Source organism: Equus caballus, chromosome 29, assembly GCF_041296265.1.
Source record: "Equus caballus isolate H_3958 breed thoroughbred chromosome 29, TB-T2T, whole genome shotgun sequence".
Lineage (NCBI taxonomy): Eukaryota > Metazoa > Chordata > Mammalia > Perissodactyla > Equidae > Equus > Equus caballus.
The window spans coordinates 11,285,441-11,300,988 of NC_091712.1; the positions used below are offsets into that span (position 1 = coordinate 11,285,441).

Consider the following 15,548-nt stretch of genomic DNA (forward strand, 5'->3'; position numbering starts at 1 on the left):
TATCCGGAGTAAGGGAGTAGAAGACCAGGAGGAGCAAGTCTAGGTCAAGCGTGAACAGGGAGCTCCTCAGTGGGCACAAGAAGGCAGAGTCATGCCTGCCCATGGTCCATCTGCACAGGACATTCCTCTGGCCTCGTCCTCTCCACGTGCACGTTTTGAGCTTTTGACAGTATATTCCCCACTTAGAGCAGAAGCCATTCCGGAGACTAAATCAGAAAACAAGGTCCTAATCTGTGTGCAAGGGAAACCGGGAAAATCTTCCCTCTTCCAGTAGAGTGTAGAAAGACAGCCACTCTGCTGGGTAGGACATGTGCTAGGGAGAGGCAAGTGCTAGTTTGAAAGACACCCCCAGCTCAGTGGTTGTCGCTCTGCCTGAGAAAGTGCCTCCAAACTCTTAGTCCCAAGGTTGGAGGGGCCATCTCTGCTCCTGGACAGGGTGAACCACACTGCAATGATCCTGTCCTCTGAGGGAGGGGGACTTGGGCATGTCCTTCAGTAGCCAGGGAGGGGGCTGGCCTTTCTCCCTTCTCTACATAAACTGAGCTGATGATGCTGCGAGGTTTCTAAATTCGAGGAGGAATGTGAGTTTCTGGATCCCGTTTCTATGAGCACGGTGAGTGAAAGATGCACACCTCCACTCCCAGGGTTAGAAAGAAGCAACAATTTAATATAATACCCAAACGGAGCATTTACCATTGACAACAAAATATGGTCCCTCCAAATATGGAAATAGGTGCTGGGGAAAAGGGGGTGGGAGAAGAGGGGTTGGTGCCTTCCGTCATGGCCTCCAGGGGACCCCAGGAAACAGATCACAAAGTTCTCCTCAGAATCAGAGGAGGTGGCCCTGTGTACCCTGAGTGTCCCTGCTGTGTCCCTGCTGTAGCTCAGCTGGTCTCAGGAGGGTCATCGACCACCACTGGCCCCTTGGTTAGGGGTCTGGTGTCTGGAGAAAGCAAGGCATTTCTTGAGGGGCCTGCCCTGGAATCACAGGGCACATCCCCTCCCTGCCCCCACTGTGCTCTGTGCTCCAGCCATGTCCTGAGTGCTCTGACAGACAACAACATCCCATCTGTCCCTGACACAGGGGCTGATATTTAGCATCACCCATTTCACAGAGGAGGAAACCAGTCCCAGAAATGTGAGTGCAATCACCCGGGACAGGACTGCTCAGCAGTGGAGCTAGGACCCAGGGCCAGCAGTCTGCCTCCGCAGGCCCACGCTCAGCCTGAATGTTTCCTGAGCCCGTGGATTCAGCCACTGCCAGTGCAGACACTCACTCTGCCCTGGGTGGATCTTCTTGTCTTTGAAGAAGAGTCAAATCTTTCTGGCCCAGTGGTTTTGGGGCTCCAGCTGGCAGGACAGGCTGTAGCTACAGGACAGAGTAGAGCTGTGAGCTCTCAGGAGCCACACATCACATGTGCATCCTGTAGACTGCCAGCAGCTGGAGTCCAAGGGCCCCAGGGGTCGCCATGCAATCAGATCTGAGGCTGACCAGGGAGCCATGGTCATGGGCTCTGGAGCTGGTCAGCAGAGAGAGTCTGCCCTGCCTTCGCCCAACTCCTGACCCGCCTCACCTCTCCTCCTCCCTCAGGGGCTCCACGGCCTGGAAGCAGGCCCCAAAGTGCTCATCGGGCTGCACGGTGTACAGATTTGCAGCCTCCTGGAGCAGCTCGATCTCCTCGATCAGTTTGAATTGCTAGGACAGAGCAAGCACAGGATGCCCCCAGGGCCTGAGTGGGGGACCCTGCACGGCTCTTGGAGGAGGTGAGGAGGGGTCAAGGAGCCAGTCTGGGGCTTTTGCCCACTTGGGAGCCCTGCCTCCCTGCAATTCCAGTCAGGACTTGCCTGCTCTCACACTTGGCCTGAAATAGCTCCTCCTCCAGGATGGTGTCTTTGATTGCAGCCCTTCCCCCATCCACCAATGCCATAGAATCCCCAGCTCTGTATATCGAACTCTGCAAATAAATGTCCGACCCTGGGGATTGGGCCAGATGGGGTCCTGCCCACGGGCGGGGGGCTCTCTGATTTCCAAACCCCCACCCTCCTCACCATGAGGCTGCAGCTGCTTACCTCATTCCATTTCTGACAGTTCAGCACATACCCCTGGAAAGGAGACAGCCACAGTCCATCAGAAACAGCCCCCTTGGGCCAGCACTAAGCCCGGTCCACACCTCTTCCGATGTTGCACTGTTGCCAGTGGGCAGGCCCTTCCAGAGACATGACTTACACCTGGGCCAGTCTCTGGGCTCCAGAGCAGGGGCCACAGAGCAACTGAAGCAAGAGACGTTGTAACCCAACCCTCTCTGATGACGCATGGGGAGACTGAGGCCTCAGGCAGGAAGGGACAGCTCAGCCAGTGATGTGCTTCCTGACTGGGATGGGCCCGACTTCTCTTCCCTCATTGGCAGGGCCAGAGGGAGAGGCTGAGTCCAGCTCAGACACCACCTCCTGTGGCGACACAGTCAGGCAGCTCTGAGCCTCAGCAGCCCAGGGAACCAGGACGTTGGCTTATGCAGAGCCTACATCAATCATTGGGGAGATGGGCCTGACACCCCAACTCCCACATGAGGCTGCAGGCCCTGCTGAGAGGAACTTTGCCAAATGCAGAGAGCTCAGGGCTCAGGGCAGGACTCTCTCCTCCACACCCTCAGGAGCCTGAGCCCCCGGACCCACCTCCAGGCTCACTCACCTCCACATAATCCTATCATAGCATCCAGCAGCTCCAGGGAACTGAATAATGTCACCAGCGAGGGGACGACACCCTGTGCTGCTATCAGGGTGGGCATGGTGGTGAGCTCCCACTCTCAGTTGCCCCCATGGACCCTCCCCTGAAACCCCTCACCCCAGCCTCCTGCCCACCCCATGCTCCCACACAGAGGAGCCTAGGATCCTCAGGACACCCAAACACCCACAATTCCCTCCTCCCCTCCCCTCCAGGAACACCAAACTCCATCAGTCAAGTCGCAGGCTGGCTGTTGGCCCCTCCCAGGTGCAGTGGCCCCTGCCCTTCCCTACCCCAAATCTTCCCTTCTGCCAGCCCTTCCAGGCTTCCTCCTGCTCACTGCCAATGCAGGCACATCATGCTTGGCAGCCACAGCAGATGCGCCTAAGGAGGAAGGCCCCTCTCCTGAGGGAGGTCTCCAGATGGGAGGGTGATCCCGCTCTCCTCTGACTCCTAGGCCCCTCCCCACTGTCACCCTCATCTGTTGTGGCTGCCTCTCCTGGGATCCCTGGTGGGCTCTCTCTGCAGTCACTAACACGGAGGTTGCCTCCTGTCGGGGCCGAGGACATGGTCAGGGCGCCCATACTCCCCTCCACGTGTCCCCCAAGTCCCCTGATCTCAGACCCTGGCCATCGGCTCCAATCCCCTGCTGCATCTGCTGCCCCCACCTCCAGGGTGCTCTGATTCTAGAACAGTCCTGGCTCCAGGACTCACTCCTGTGTGACCTTGGGCCTGCCCAGGCCTCCCTGGCCCTCTTTCCTCATCTGAAAAGTGTGAGGAAAACGTCACCTGCTTCCAGGAGTCTCCTGAGGACACAGGGTCATCTGCGTGTCATCACTGCTCTCCCCTCACCTCTCGAGGAGGAGCCAGCACAAATCTCCTCCCATTCCTGTCCTCCCTTGGATGGTATCACCCAGCTGGGAGGCCTGCACCACCGATCATTTCCCTCCACTTCTCAGAGGGGGCGACGGAGGACCCCAGAGGGGCAGTGACTGGATCAAGGACCCACTGGGAGAGGCTTCTCCCCTTTCCAGCTACAGGCCCTGTCCCCGCTGCCTTCACCCCACCCCTGGCTCCAAATCTGACCAATGCCCTGACCTCTGGACTCCTGGGGTGTGTCCAGACCCCAGCTAAACAGACAGGGATGGGGAGGGCAGGGTGTCTTGGGGGACCTGGCTGAGTGGCACCGGCCTGCCCCACCCTCACAGGGCTCTCTGACCACCAGCCTGGGCCGAGCCTTGCCATAGCCTCACCTCCTAGACTCCCCTCAGGATGTTCCCCTCCCTTCTCCTTCTGGCCTCCTTCTAGATCTCCATCCTCCAGGTTACCTGCACTAGCAGCTCCCTGCTCATGCGTTTTTCTCTCCTGCACCAGTTCTTCCAGGTTGGAGAACTCTCCCTGCGGAGTGGGGAAAGAAAAAAAGCAAGAAAATGTGTGGGATGCTTGAAGGGCATATCCCATTTATTTGAGAACCCAGCAGATCCAAACTGCCTGGGGCCTGGATGAGGGATTTCACTGGGGTGCTCTGAGCTCTAAGGTCCCCATGGGATGGGGAGGGGGGGGCCTCTCCACTTGTCCCCTTGGGCCTCCATTCCCAGATGTCCCAAACAGATCTCTTTGGAACAGTGTTGGTTTCAGCTGCATAGAGACTTCTGTTGCTGCAAAGGAAACACTTGACAATGTCCACCTGGACACAAGCCAGGCTCTGGTCTGGAAGGAAATGAATCCCTGGGGCAGAACTGCTGGCTGAAGGACACTGAGAGACTCAGAGACCCAGCACCCAGGTCAGTTCCTGTGCCCGGCGTTCGCTGTCTCACAGGTTGTCTCAGCTGACTTTGGGGGACATGCCGGCCCAAAGCCGGCTGCCTGGGCCACCTCACTCTGATGGTGCTTGGCTGGAGAGCAGCCTACCCACCTGGAAACTTGTCCACAGGTGTCTTGGAGATGGGAAATGGCAGGGCTCTGCAGGGCAGAAAGGATTGTGTGGAGGGAAGAGAAGTTTCCGAGGCCTCGGTACTCCTGGGGAAGGGAAGAGATGGCGCTGTGAGGGGGAGCTGCAGCTCTTCTGCCTCTGGCTTCTGTCCCCTCATGGACTTCTCCTGTCCTGGAGGAGACAGATGCCCAGGGAAGCCAGGGAGGGGACACCTGCCACCCGGTGAGTAACACTGCCAAGCACAAGGATTTGTAGCTCAACACAAGGAAGGAAGTGAGCTTGTCCCCAATGGGACCTCAAGTCAAGGTCAATGTGGCCCTGGCATGGGAGTCAAGGGACAGTGCAGGGACTAAGACCACAGACTTCAATCCTGAGAGCTGAGAAACAAGTGGCAATTCCCCCACCTCCAGACAGGGCCTGCCAAGGCTTACCTCAGACACCCTGATCCACTGCTCAACCACCCTGGCCCTGTCCTGCGCTGTCATGCTCCGGTCCCCAAGGCAGGTGACGAGGATGCTATTGGCCACGGTGTTGTCGTGTCTCACAGTGTCACGGACGGTGGGTGGCAGGTACTCGCGTTCCCTGTTGTCGCGCTCGGACCAGATGGAGCCGAGGCAGTGGGCGGGCACCAACATCTTGAACAGCTCCTGAAGAAGATTCGGAGTGTCACCCAGCCCTGCTGCACCCCAGCTCAGTGTCCACAGTCCTCCATAGGCCCAGGCAGGGTGAGATCAGAGCTGGAGCTCAGGAAGCAGAGCATGTGGCCTGAGGCTTGTGGGAGTCCCTGGGTTTGGCTGTGTCCACTGAATGCACCCAGTCCAGGATGAACCCGGACACAGTACTGTGGGGGAGGGAGGGGACATTTGCTCCCAGCCCTGTCTCACTTCCTCCAAGCTCCAGAAGGCAGCCCACACATACCCACCAGAAGGGCCATCATCCACCCATCCCAGTCCCCATTCCCTTGCACATTCCCACATGGCAGGGACAACAACCAGCTTTGTTTGTCTCCACTGGAGTCAATACACATCACCTGCCTGATAAGTGCTGAGGCTGTCCGGGCCACCTGCGCAGATGGGCGATCCACCCAAGGACCTGGCAGCACTTCAGTGAGTGCCCATCCCCTACCAAAGGGCCAGACTGTGCCCAACTTCCACTCTCTCCCACCTCATTCATTGGCACAGCCACCCTGTGCACAGGTGCTCTGCGTGTCCATCTCTACTGTCCCCTGTTCGCTAGGGCACAGCAAAGGCTTGGGGGGAAAGAAAGCTGCCCAAGTCACAGTGTTGGTAAGGGAGGGAGCAGGGATTTGGACACAGATCATCAGCATCCTGAGCAGGGAATGCCAGCTGTGGGGCAGCTCATGGCACCAGGATGGCAGGGGCCACCCGCCCTGTGAGCCCCACTACTCACTGCAGCCATCCTTGTCAGCTGCTCTGCCACCGGCTGGGGAGGGAAGTCCAAGAGGTTTGGCTTCTCCTCCTGCAGCTGGTCCTCAGTGGTCACAGCCCAGGGGCAGGTGGGCTCTGGGGCTGGATCCTGCGGGCTCGTGACTGGTGCAGATGGAACTGGAAGGCTCCGTAGAGGGCAGCATCAAGTGGGCTCCAGTTCAGGAGCTGGCTCTGGAGCTGCCTTTAATGGTGGCCCTTCCTCCAGCTGTGGAGGGGCCTAAGCAGGGGATGCTGGCTTCAGCTCTATCACAGGGGGTGAGACTGGAGGTGCAGCTGGCTCTAGCCCGGGTGCTGGCACTGGCTCTGGCTCTGGTAGTGGCAGGAGCTTTGGAGCTGGCTCTGGAGCAGGATAAAGAGAAAGTTTCACTCACACACCTGACAGTTTCTATGCCTTTCGAAAGATAGGAAGGACTCCACTGCCTTTAAGGGAACTCTAGCCCATGAGCCTCAACACAGACAGTCTTCCCAGACTCCAGTCCCCTCACGTTTCTGTTCAGCCTCAATGGCCTTGAGATGCTCCAGGTGGCCTGGTAGAAGGTAGGCATGGCCCTCCACGTGTGAACCACCAAAGCTGACATGCAGAGTGTCCAGCTGCAGGGTCCAACAGGGAAACCGCAGGGGCTCCCTGCAATCCTGCCCTTGGCCCAGCCAGGTTCCCAGCAGGAAATAGATAGCACTGGGGGGAGGCAGATGGGCCAGAGAGTCAGTGGCCCGGCCTTTCCTTAAACACCGCCCTCCCAAGGCACTCTTGTTAGCATCTGCGCCCCTGTGCCAGCCCCTCCCCCTCCAGAGGAGGGCCCAATCCCAGCCCTGAGCCCCAGCTGGCTGTGCTGGCAGGGCCAGGCCTGCTCATCCAGCAGGCTGAACACAGAGTCTGTGAGAGTCTCTTGTTCCCACTGACACTCTCCTCCCCAAGGGTCTTGACACAGCCCACCCAAGGCCTCCATGCATGTGGGCCACTGGAATGAAGACTCCAGCAGATTTGGGAGCAGCTTACTCACTCACCTCCTACTATGGACCTGGCGGTGGTGTTCACAAGGGGTGGATGTGGAGAAAGGGAGGCGGAAGGAGCCGGGACTCTGCTGGGAGTGGGTCTCTAGGGGACAACTCAGCCCAGCCTCCCTTCCAATTCTCAAGGGGCTTGGGACCCATGCACAGCTCTCTTTGAGTCCAGTCCTGCTGGAGTGGAAGCCACCAGAACTCAGCCCTCCCATGGGAATCACAAGATGGGTGAGATGCAGGGTTCTCCCAGGGCTGCCCCAGCCACAGCCTCCATCCTCTCCCCCCATCGAGTTTGCTAGAGACAGGAGGCCCTCTGTCTGGACCCAAAGACTACTCACTTTGGGAGATGGTCCTGTCCTCCAGCATCCCGCACGCAATGGGCCAAGCTGCCTCCATGTGTCCCAAAGGGGATGAGGGCATCACCTGGGATGTAGGGTAGATGGCACCTGTGAATGATGTCAAGTGTGACTGCCTGACTCTCAGACTAGAGGGGAGGCCCAGGGAGGCTGTCTGCTTCATTCACTGAGTGACACTTAGTGTGTCCTGAAGTCCTGCTCAGAGTAGGTCTTTCACAGACATTGTTGAATGACCTCCAACCAGAACCACCCCAGGTGTCTGAGTGGGCCTGGGGCCCCTCTGGGGCCCTAGAGATCCCTAAGTGGCTACACCAAGGACAAGCACCAGGACCAGCCGGATGGCATCTCAAACTCCTTGACAGGGTGCTCTCCAGGTGCTTTTCCAAACTCAAAAATCCACAAGCCAGTGAAGAGAGAGGAAGACTACTTTTCATGGGGGACAGAGAAATAATCACCACCAGCAACCACAGCATGGCCCACGGCACTCTCATCCTGCTAGCCAACACCTAGGCTAGGAACATGAAGCACTGCCAGGTTTCCAACACAGAGCAAAGGGCTCCTGCCCAGGATGGGTCCCTGCTCAGCCCCGCCATCCCTCACGCCACTCCCCTCCGACACACAAGGAGGCTCAGAGGGGTGTGGGGCTGGGATCCGATTGTGGCCTAACAAGGTTGGCCTCCCCTGTGTTACCTGAGGGCTTCTCCTGCCAAATGGCCAGAGGTGGTGCAGGTGAGGGCCAAGCCAATGTGTGTAGTGACTGAAAAGGCTCTGTTTCTTGGCTTTCCTGAAGCCACAGCCTCGACAAGTCGGGAGACAACAGCAGAGCATCCTGCTCTCTTGAGTGTCTCCACTCAAGTGAGCTCAATAGGAGGCTATGTCTAGAATGTGGGCTCCTGGAGACCAGTGTGCTAAGTTCTGTTAGGATCTGTCACCAAGGAAGTGAGGTCACTTCCTCAAGCTTCCATTACCCGGGCCTCTTCCTTCAATTACACCAACCCAAAACCCCTCTGGGATCTTGGCTGCTCACCCTCCTTGCCCATGTCATCTCCAGAACTGCACACAAATAGCCAACACAGAGCCCCACACAGGACCTTGAGATGGAACCAGGCTTCCAGCTTGAGGAAGCTGAGTTCAGCTGAGTTCAGGCCTCTTTTTCCCTAGCAGCTCTGTGTCCTGGAAACGCCATTGTGCCTCCCAGGGCCTCCTCAATCCCTCAACCTGCACGATGGGGAGGAGGCCAGAAATAGCTCCCTCTGGATGTCCTCAGCTGTAGAAGAGACAGTAGTGACAACACCTGGGGTGTGGTTTCACATGTGTCTGATGCACACACTTAGAGATGAAAGAATGACAAGAAGTGGTGGGCTATGGTGTGGAGTACCCCTCAAAACAGGCCTGTGTCACAGCTCTTGGACCTTGAGCAAGTCCCTGCCCCTCTGGGCCTCATTTCCATGTCTGCACCTTTAACGGGTTGAAATTAGAGGAAATTCAGACATTGTGAATCGCTGGCATGAAAGCGTCCAAGGTCTCCTCTTTCCTTTAGAGTCAGAACCAAGTGCCTCATGTCGGCCTATGTGGAGGGCAGCCGCCACCAGGGCTCCTGGTGCTCACTGTCTCCTGCTGTGCACATCCTTGTGGAAGCTCACAGTCATTCAGAAGTGACTTCTCAATAGAATGCAGCCAAGGTGATGGGATGGCTCACAACCCAGGGTTAAGAACAAAAAGCCTGGCCCTTCCTTCTTACTCACATGCTTCAGCCCCCTCCCTCTTTCCCTCCTCCTGTTTCCATCTCTCTCTCTCTCTCTCCCTCTTATATCTCTGGATCTTGGGGGAGTAAGTGCACATGTTTTCAGTTGCCCTATGAAGAGACTCCATAGGAGAGAAGGGAAGGAATGATCGGCCAACAGGCAGGCAGGAACTCAGACTTTCAGTCCAAACAAACCCCGTCAACATGCATGTGAGTGAACTTGGGAGCAAACCCTCCCCGAGTCGAGCTGCAATAGAGCCACAGACCCTGCTTCACAGAAACCTTGAGGCACCCAGCTAAGCCGTGCCCCATTCCCGGCACACAGACTTTGTGAGATCTTAAGGATTTGTACTTTCTAGGTGCAATGTCTTAGAGCGATGTCATCAGAGAGCAACAGAAAAAAGCACAGTCTGCCAGTCCCTGCCACCCGGCCCTGCCGTGCCCCCATCTGCCATCCTCTCTCTTCTCAGGCTCCTTGCAGCCACACCGCCACCTCTCTGACCTTGTCTGGTCAGACCCACTTCTTCCTGTGAGTCTCTGCACCAGTGGTGCCTTCTCCCTGACACTCAAACTGTTCCCAGACACAGGCAGGCGTCCCTCTCATCTGTCACTCTGCACACAGCAAATGTCACCTCCGTGAGGCCTTTCAGAGCCTCCTAGGCACAGTCTCCACTGTCACAGATCTCCCACCTGGAAGGGCATCTCATGGTTTCCTCCTTCTTGGTATCATTTGGATAAAGTGAGTCCATGAAGGAGGGATTTCTGCTTGGCGGATGCAGAGGCAGCTTCTTCCAGTGACCTCAGGAACATGACTGTCTCTTCTGGGCTAAATGTTTCCCCTCCCAAGTCCATTGTGAAAGGAAACTGTCATTTCTTCCCTTTCCTGGGTCTGGTTTCCCCCAAGAACACAGGGAGCCATCCCTTCTCCCTGGAATGTGGCACCAGCCCCTACACCCACAGCCAGAAAATTAGCGCCCATCTTCAAACTCCACCAGATCCTGAAGTCAGTTCCTGCTGAGGCCTCCCATCCATTTTGCAATTCAACGGTAACCCCTGAGGTCACCTAACTCTACAAGGCCAACATTACCCTGGTACCAAAACTAGACAAGGACAACACAAAGAAGAAAAATTAAAAGCCGATTTTGCTGATGAACATAAATGCAAAAATCCTCAAAAAATATTCACAAATCAAAGCCAGCAATACATTAAACAGATCATACACCGTGATCAAGTAGTACTTATACCAGGGACTAAAGGATGGTTCAACATCCACAAGTCAATCGATGTGATACATGACATTGACCAAATGAGGAAGAAAAATCACATGAGCATCTCAATAGAGAAAGAATTTGACAAGACCACACATCTATTTATGATAAAAACTTTTGGGGCCTGCCCAGTGGTGCAGTGGTTAAGTGCATACGTTCTGCTTTGGCAGCCCGGGTTTGCGAGTTTGGATCCCGGGTGCAGTCATGCAGCACTTGGCAAATCATGCTGTGGTAGGCATCCCATTTATAAAGTAGAGGAATATGGGCATGGATGTGAGCTTAGGGCCAGGCTTCCTCAGCAAAAAGAGGAGGAGTGGCAGATGTTAGCTCAGGGCTAATCTTCCTGCAAAAAAAAAAAAAAAAAAAAAAACTGTGAATAAAATTGGTATAGAAGGAAAGTACCTCAACATAATAAAGGCCATATACCACAAACCCACAACCAATATCATACTTAATGGTGAAAAATTGAAAACCATTCCTTGAATACAGGAACTAGACAAGGGTGCCCACTCTCACCACTGCTATTCAACATAGTACTGGAGATTTTAGCCAGAGTAATTCAGTAAGAAAATGAAATGAAAGGCATCCAAATTGGAAAGGAAGAAGTGAAACTATCGCTGTTTGCCAATGACATGATTCTATCTATAGAAAACCCTAAAGAATTCATCCAAAAACTATAAGAAATAATCAACAACTACAGCAAAGTTGCAGGATAAAAAATCAGCTTACAAATATCAGTTACATTTCTATACACTAACAATGAACCTGTAGAAAGAGAAGTCAAGAATACAATTCCATTTAGTACCCCCCAAAAAGAATAAAGTAAAAGAATAAATTTAACCAAAGAGGTGAAAGACCTTTACACTTAAAACTATAAGACAGTATTGAAAGAAGTTGAAGAAGATATAAAAAAAATGGAAAGATATTCCATGCTCACATATTGGAAGAATAAAGATAGTTCAAATGGCCATATTACCTAAAGGAATCTACAGATTCAATGCAATCCCAAACAGAATCCCAGTGACTTTCTTCACCGAAATAGAACAAAGAATCCCCAAATTTATAGGGAACAACAGAAGACCCCAAATAGCCACAACAATCCTGAAAAAAAAGAACACAGCTGGAGATATCACAATCCCTGACTTCAAAATATACTACAAAGCTATGGGAATCAAGACAGCATAGTGCTGGCACAACACAGACACACACAAACACACACACACACAGATCAGTGGAACAGAATTGAAAGTTCAGAAATAAAACCAAACACCTGGGGCCAGCTCCGTGGCCGAGTGGTTAAGTTCGGGTGCTCCGCTGCAGCAGCCCAGGGTTCAGATCCTGGGCACGGACATGGCACCGCTCGTCAGGCCACCTTGAGGTGGCGTCCCACATCCCACAACTAGAAGGATATGCAACTAAGATATACAACTGTGTACAGGGGGGGTTTGGGGAGATAAAGCAGAAAAAAACGATTGGCAACAGTTGTTAGCCCAGGTGACAATCCTTAAAAAAATAAAATAAAACAGACACCTACAGATAGCTAATCTTTGACAATGGAGCCAAGAACACACAAAGGAGAGAGGAAAGTTCTTTCAATGAATGATGGGAAACGGGACAGCCATAAGCAAAAGAATGGAAGTAGCCTATTTTCTAACACCAGACACAGAAATTACTTCAAAATAGATTAAAGATCTGAATGTAAGACCTGAAACTGTAAAACTCCCAGAAGAAAATATAACCAGTACGCTTTTTGACATTGGTCTCAGCATCATCGTTTTGAATATCATGTCTATTCAGGCAAGGGAAACAAAAGAAAAAGTAAACAAATGGGACTACATTAAAGTAAAATGTTTCCGCAAGGCAAAGGAAACTATGCACAAAACAAAAAGACAACCCACCAACTTGGAGAAAATATTTGCAAATCATATATCTGACAAAGGGTTAATTTCCAAAATGTAGAAACAACTCATAGAACTCAACAACAACAAAAGCCAACCTGATCAAAAAATGTTGAGAGGATATGAACAGACTTTTTTCCAAAGAATATATACAGATGGCCAACAGCCACATGGAAAACATTTTCAACATCACTAATTATGAGGGAAATGCAAATCAAAACTACAATGAGATGTCACCTTACCCCGTCAGAATGGCTATAATTACCAAGACAAAAATCAACAAATGTTGGAGAGGTTGTGGAGAAAAAGGAAACCCTCATACACTGCTGGTGGGAATGCAAACTGGTGCAGCCACTATGGAAAACTATGGAGATTTCTCAAAAAATTAAAAATAGATATACCATATGATCCAGTTATTCCACTCCTGGATAGTTATCCCAAGAACTTGAAATCAACAATTCAAAGAGAATTATGCACCCATATGTTCATTGCAGCCTTATTCACGATAGCCAAGATGTGGAAGCAACCCAAGTGTCCTTCAACTGATGACTGGATAAAGAAGATGTGGTGTATATATACAATGGAATATTACTGTGCCATTAAAAAGGACAAAATTGTTGCATTTGAAACAAAATGGATGGACCGTGAGGGTGTAATGTTAAGTGAAAATAAGCCAGACAAAGACAAACACTGCATGATTCCACTCATCTGTGGAAGATAAACAAACACATGGTTAAAGAGAACAGATTAGTGGTTACCAGAGGGAAAGGGGATTGTGGGGCAGGCATAAGGGTCAAAGGGCACATGTACATGGTGAGTCACAATAATGTACAACTGACATTTCACTATCTTATAAACTGTTATGACCTCAATAAAATCTATTTTAAAAGTGTGAGATGGTAAAATGTAGATCAATTTTTTGAAAAGTGGAAACTGGCTTTGAGAGAACGCACTTATGCCCCCGTGGCTTACAAATCAAACAACAAAGTGCAACAATATGCACCCGTCGCTTAGAAATCTAAGTGGTAGCTTCGAGGTCAGGTAATGAAAGAATCACTTGCCTTACTCTCTCACAAAGATTACAGAGGATTTTAAAGCACATCCCAACATCTGGATGCACAACTGAAAGACACGTACTTGGCAGTTGACATAACATGTACATTGCTTCTATGAGCTGTGAATGAGGAGTACTAAGGTAAGAACTGCCAAGGAATCTGGCCTGACAGTGGCGCTATCAAAATATTAAAAGAAAATCAGTAACACACCTGTGGGTAATCAGAGAGATTAGTGACAACATAAATGTTTGAAAGATCAGAGATCATAATTTCTATTACACCCCCACTTAAGTTTTCTGTACTGTGCAGAAGAAAATTAGATATTGGAGACCAGAAGAAGGCTATTATAAACTTAACTATATGGTGACTCCAGTTTCACACATGACATTTTTCTGGCATTGTTAACATAAACTCATGCGCCTGTTAGACAGTCTTTGAAAAGACAAATAATTTTCATCCACAGGGATATAAGCCAAGAGGCAGTTGCTTTCATTTGGCAAGGACTGTAATACAGCATCACTCTTCTTGTTCTTCCTGTAATTTTATAAGTACCCAATTCCCTGGATTAAAGATTTCCCTGCGGAAAATTCATACATGCCTTCTGTTGTCTATACTGAACCCAAAGAACACAATAAGAAACGTAAAAATAATTTACAGATATTAACGAAGAAGAGACATTTACAATGTGAAAAATTAAAAGATTGAACTAGATAAATAAGGTAAACTGTAGATTACTTTTCAATAAACTAATAAAAGTATCACGATTTAGGTCTTCCATGGTTTGAGCCTTGTTATTCTAGGCAAACTCTCCAATCATGAGGCAAAGTGTCCTGTATAGAGAAAATTTCTTAGCTGAAGAGGTTTTTAGGGCCTGCTTTATGTCCCTGTTTCAGACTGTACATAAAAGGTTTTAGCAGGGGTGTCATCATAGTCTACATCACTGAGGCTGTTGCACTCGTGCTGGAGTTTTGTACGGCACAGAACGAAGATGCTTTCCAAGGACTGTGCAATAGAACAAAGAGACCACTGAGACGTGAGACTCGCAAGTGGAAAATGCCTTATACACGCCCCCAGCTCATGAAATTTTCACAAAAGAGGTTACAATGTTAGAGCAAGGGAAAAGAGGATCAGTGAGTGAATTAAGACTCAGAAGTCCAACTACAAAATTCATCACTAGCACATTGAGGGAGGTGTCAGAACAGGCAAGGAGGATCACCTGATTGAGTTCACAGAAAAAATAAGGGATTTCTGACTCTATACAAAAAGAAAGTCGCAAAATGATTAAGCCCTGTAATAAAGACTGCAGAACTCTCAAAAACTAGGATGCCAGAGCAGGATACCATACAGCTTGGGATTCATTATGACCGTGTTGTGCAATGGGTGACAGACGGCTACACACTGATCACAGGCTGTCAATGAAAGAGGAAGTTATCTAATCCTCCAAAAAGGAAGCAAAAACACACCTGGGTGAGGCAGCCTTCATAGATTATGACTTTGGATGTTCAGCAACATATTTGTTATGGTGGTGGAGGTGGAGCAGGTATCTGCAGAGGGCACATTGGCGAGAAAGACATACATCGAAGGGTAGGGAGGGAATCAGTGATAGTAGCCAAAATCAGCAGAGTTCCCAAGGAACATGACTAGACACATTGACAGGAACGGCCAAAAGAGCAGTGGCTGTAACTCTGCTTCTTCTGAGAGTCCCAGGAGGATAAAGTCAGAAATGCGGATTTCATTTCTTTGCTATATGTAACTGATGAAACGCCTGGAGTAGAGACAAGAGCATTGCAAATTTAGCCAAAAGCAGTGATCAAAAATTAAGAGCAATGCTGTGATGACTGTTTTAAACACCTTTAATTAGTTAATTTTTATACATTATCTACGGATCTAGTACATGTAGTTGATAATGTCAAGGAATCCCGTATGTGCCATGCCTTCCACGCAGATGAAACTGATTATCCATCCTCGCTCTTAATCGAAACATTTCCAAGGCAATGTTTTCCTACATAAATTCCCTGAGGCTTTTTTTTGTTTATTTTAACAAATATTGTAACCTATTTTTTTGTGCCAACTATTGCTGAACACTTTGGGGAAAGCAGTGATATTAACTTTACATAAGCTT

General features: G+C 50.9%; 1 protein-coding gene and 1 pseudogene across 1 annotated transcript; one reads left to right on the forward strand and one right to left on the reverse strand.

Moving 5' to 3' along the window:
- Positions 1–646: 646 nt before the first annotated feature.
- LOC138921440 (ral guanine nucleotide dissociation stimulator-like) lies at positions 647–8,318 on the reverse strand. The gene is made up of 12 exons (XM_070255300.1): positions 8,152–8,318; positions 7,444–7,551; positions 6,066–6,442; positions 5,087–5,302; positions 4,638–4,741; positions 4,051–4,120; positions 3,063–3,106; positions 2,690–2,770; positions 2,071–2,103; positions 1,575–1,955; positions 1,278–1,369; positions 647–943 (listed from the first exon to the last, which is right to left on the reverse strand). The coding sequence occupies exons 3-9, from the start codon at positions 6,072–6,074 to the stop codon at positions 2,091–2,093; spliced, it is 537 nt and encodes a 178-aa protein (XP_070111401.1). The 5' UTR covers positions 6,075–6,442; positions 7,444–7,551; positions 8,152–8,318; the 3' UTR covers positions 647–943; positions 1,278–1,369; positions 1,575–1,955; positions 2,071–2,090.
- Positions 14,280–15,169, forward strand: OR7A227P (olfactory receptor family 7 subfamily A member 227, pseudogene; annotated as a pseudogene).

Coding starts and splice junctions, on each gene's coding strand:
- LOC138921440 (XM_070255300.1), bottom strand. Junction 4,742..5,086: donor AGTGGATCAGGGTGTCTGAG/GTAAGCCTTGGC, acceptor TCCCTTCCCCAG/GAGTACCGAGGCCTCGGAAA. Junction 2,771..3,062: donor ATGATGTGCCTGCATTGGCA/GTGAGCAGGAGG, acceptor CCACCCTGATAG/CAGCACAGGGTGTCGTCCCC.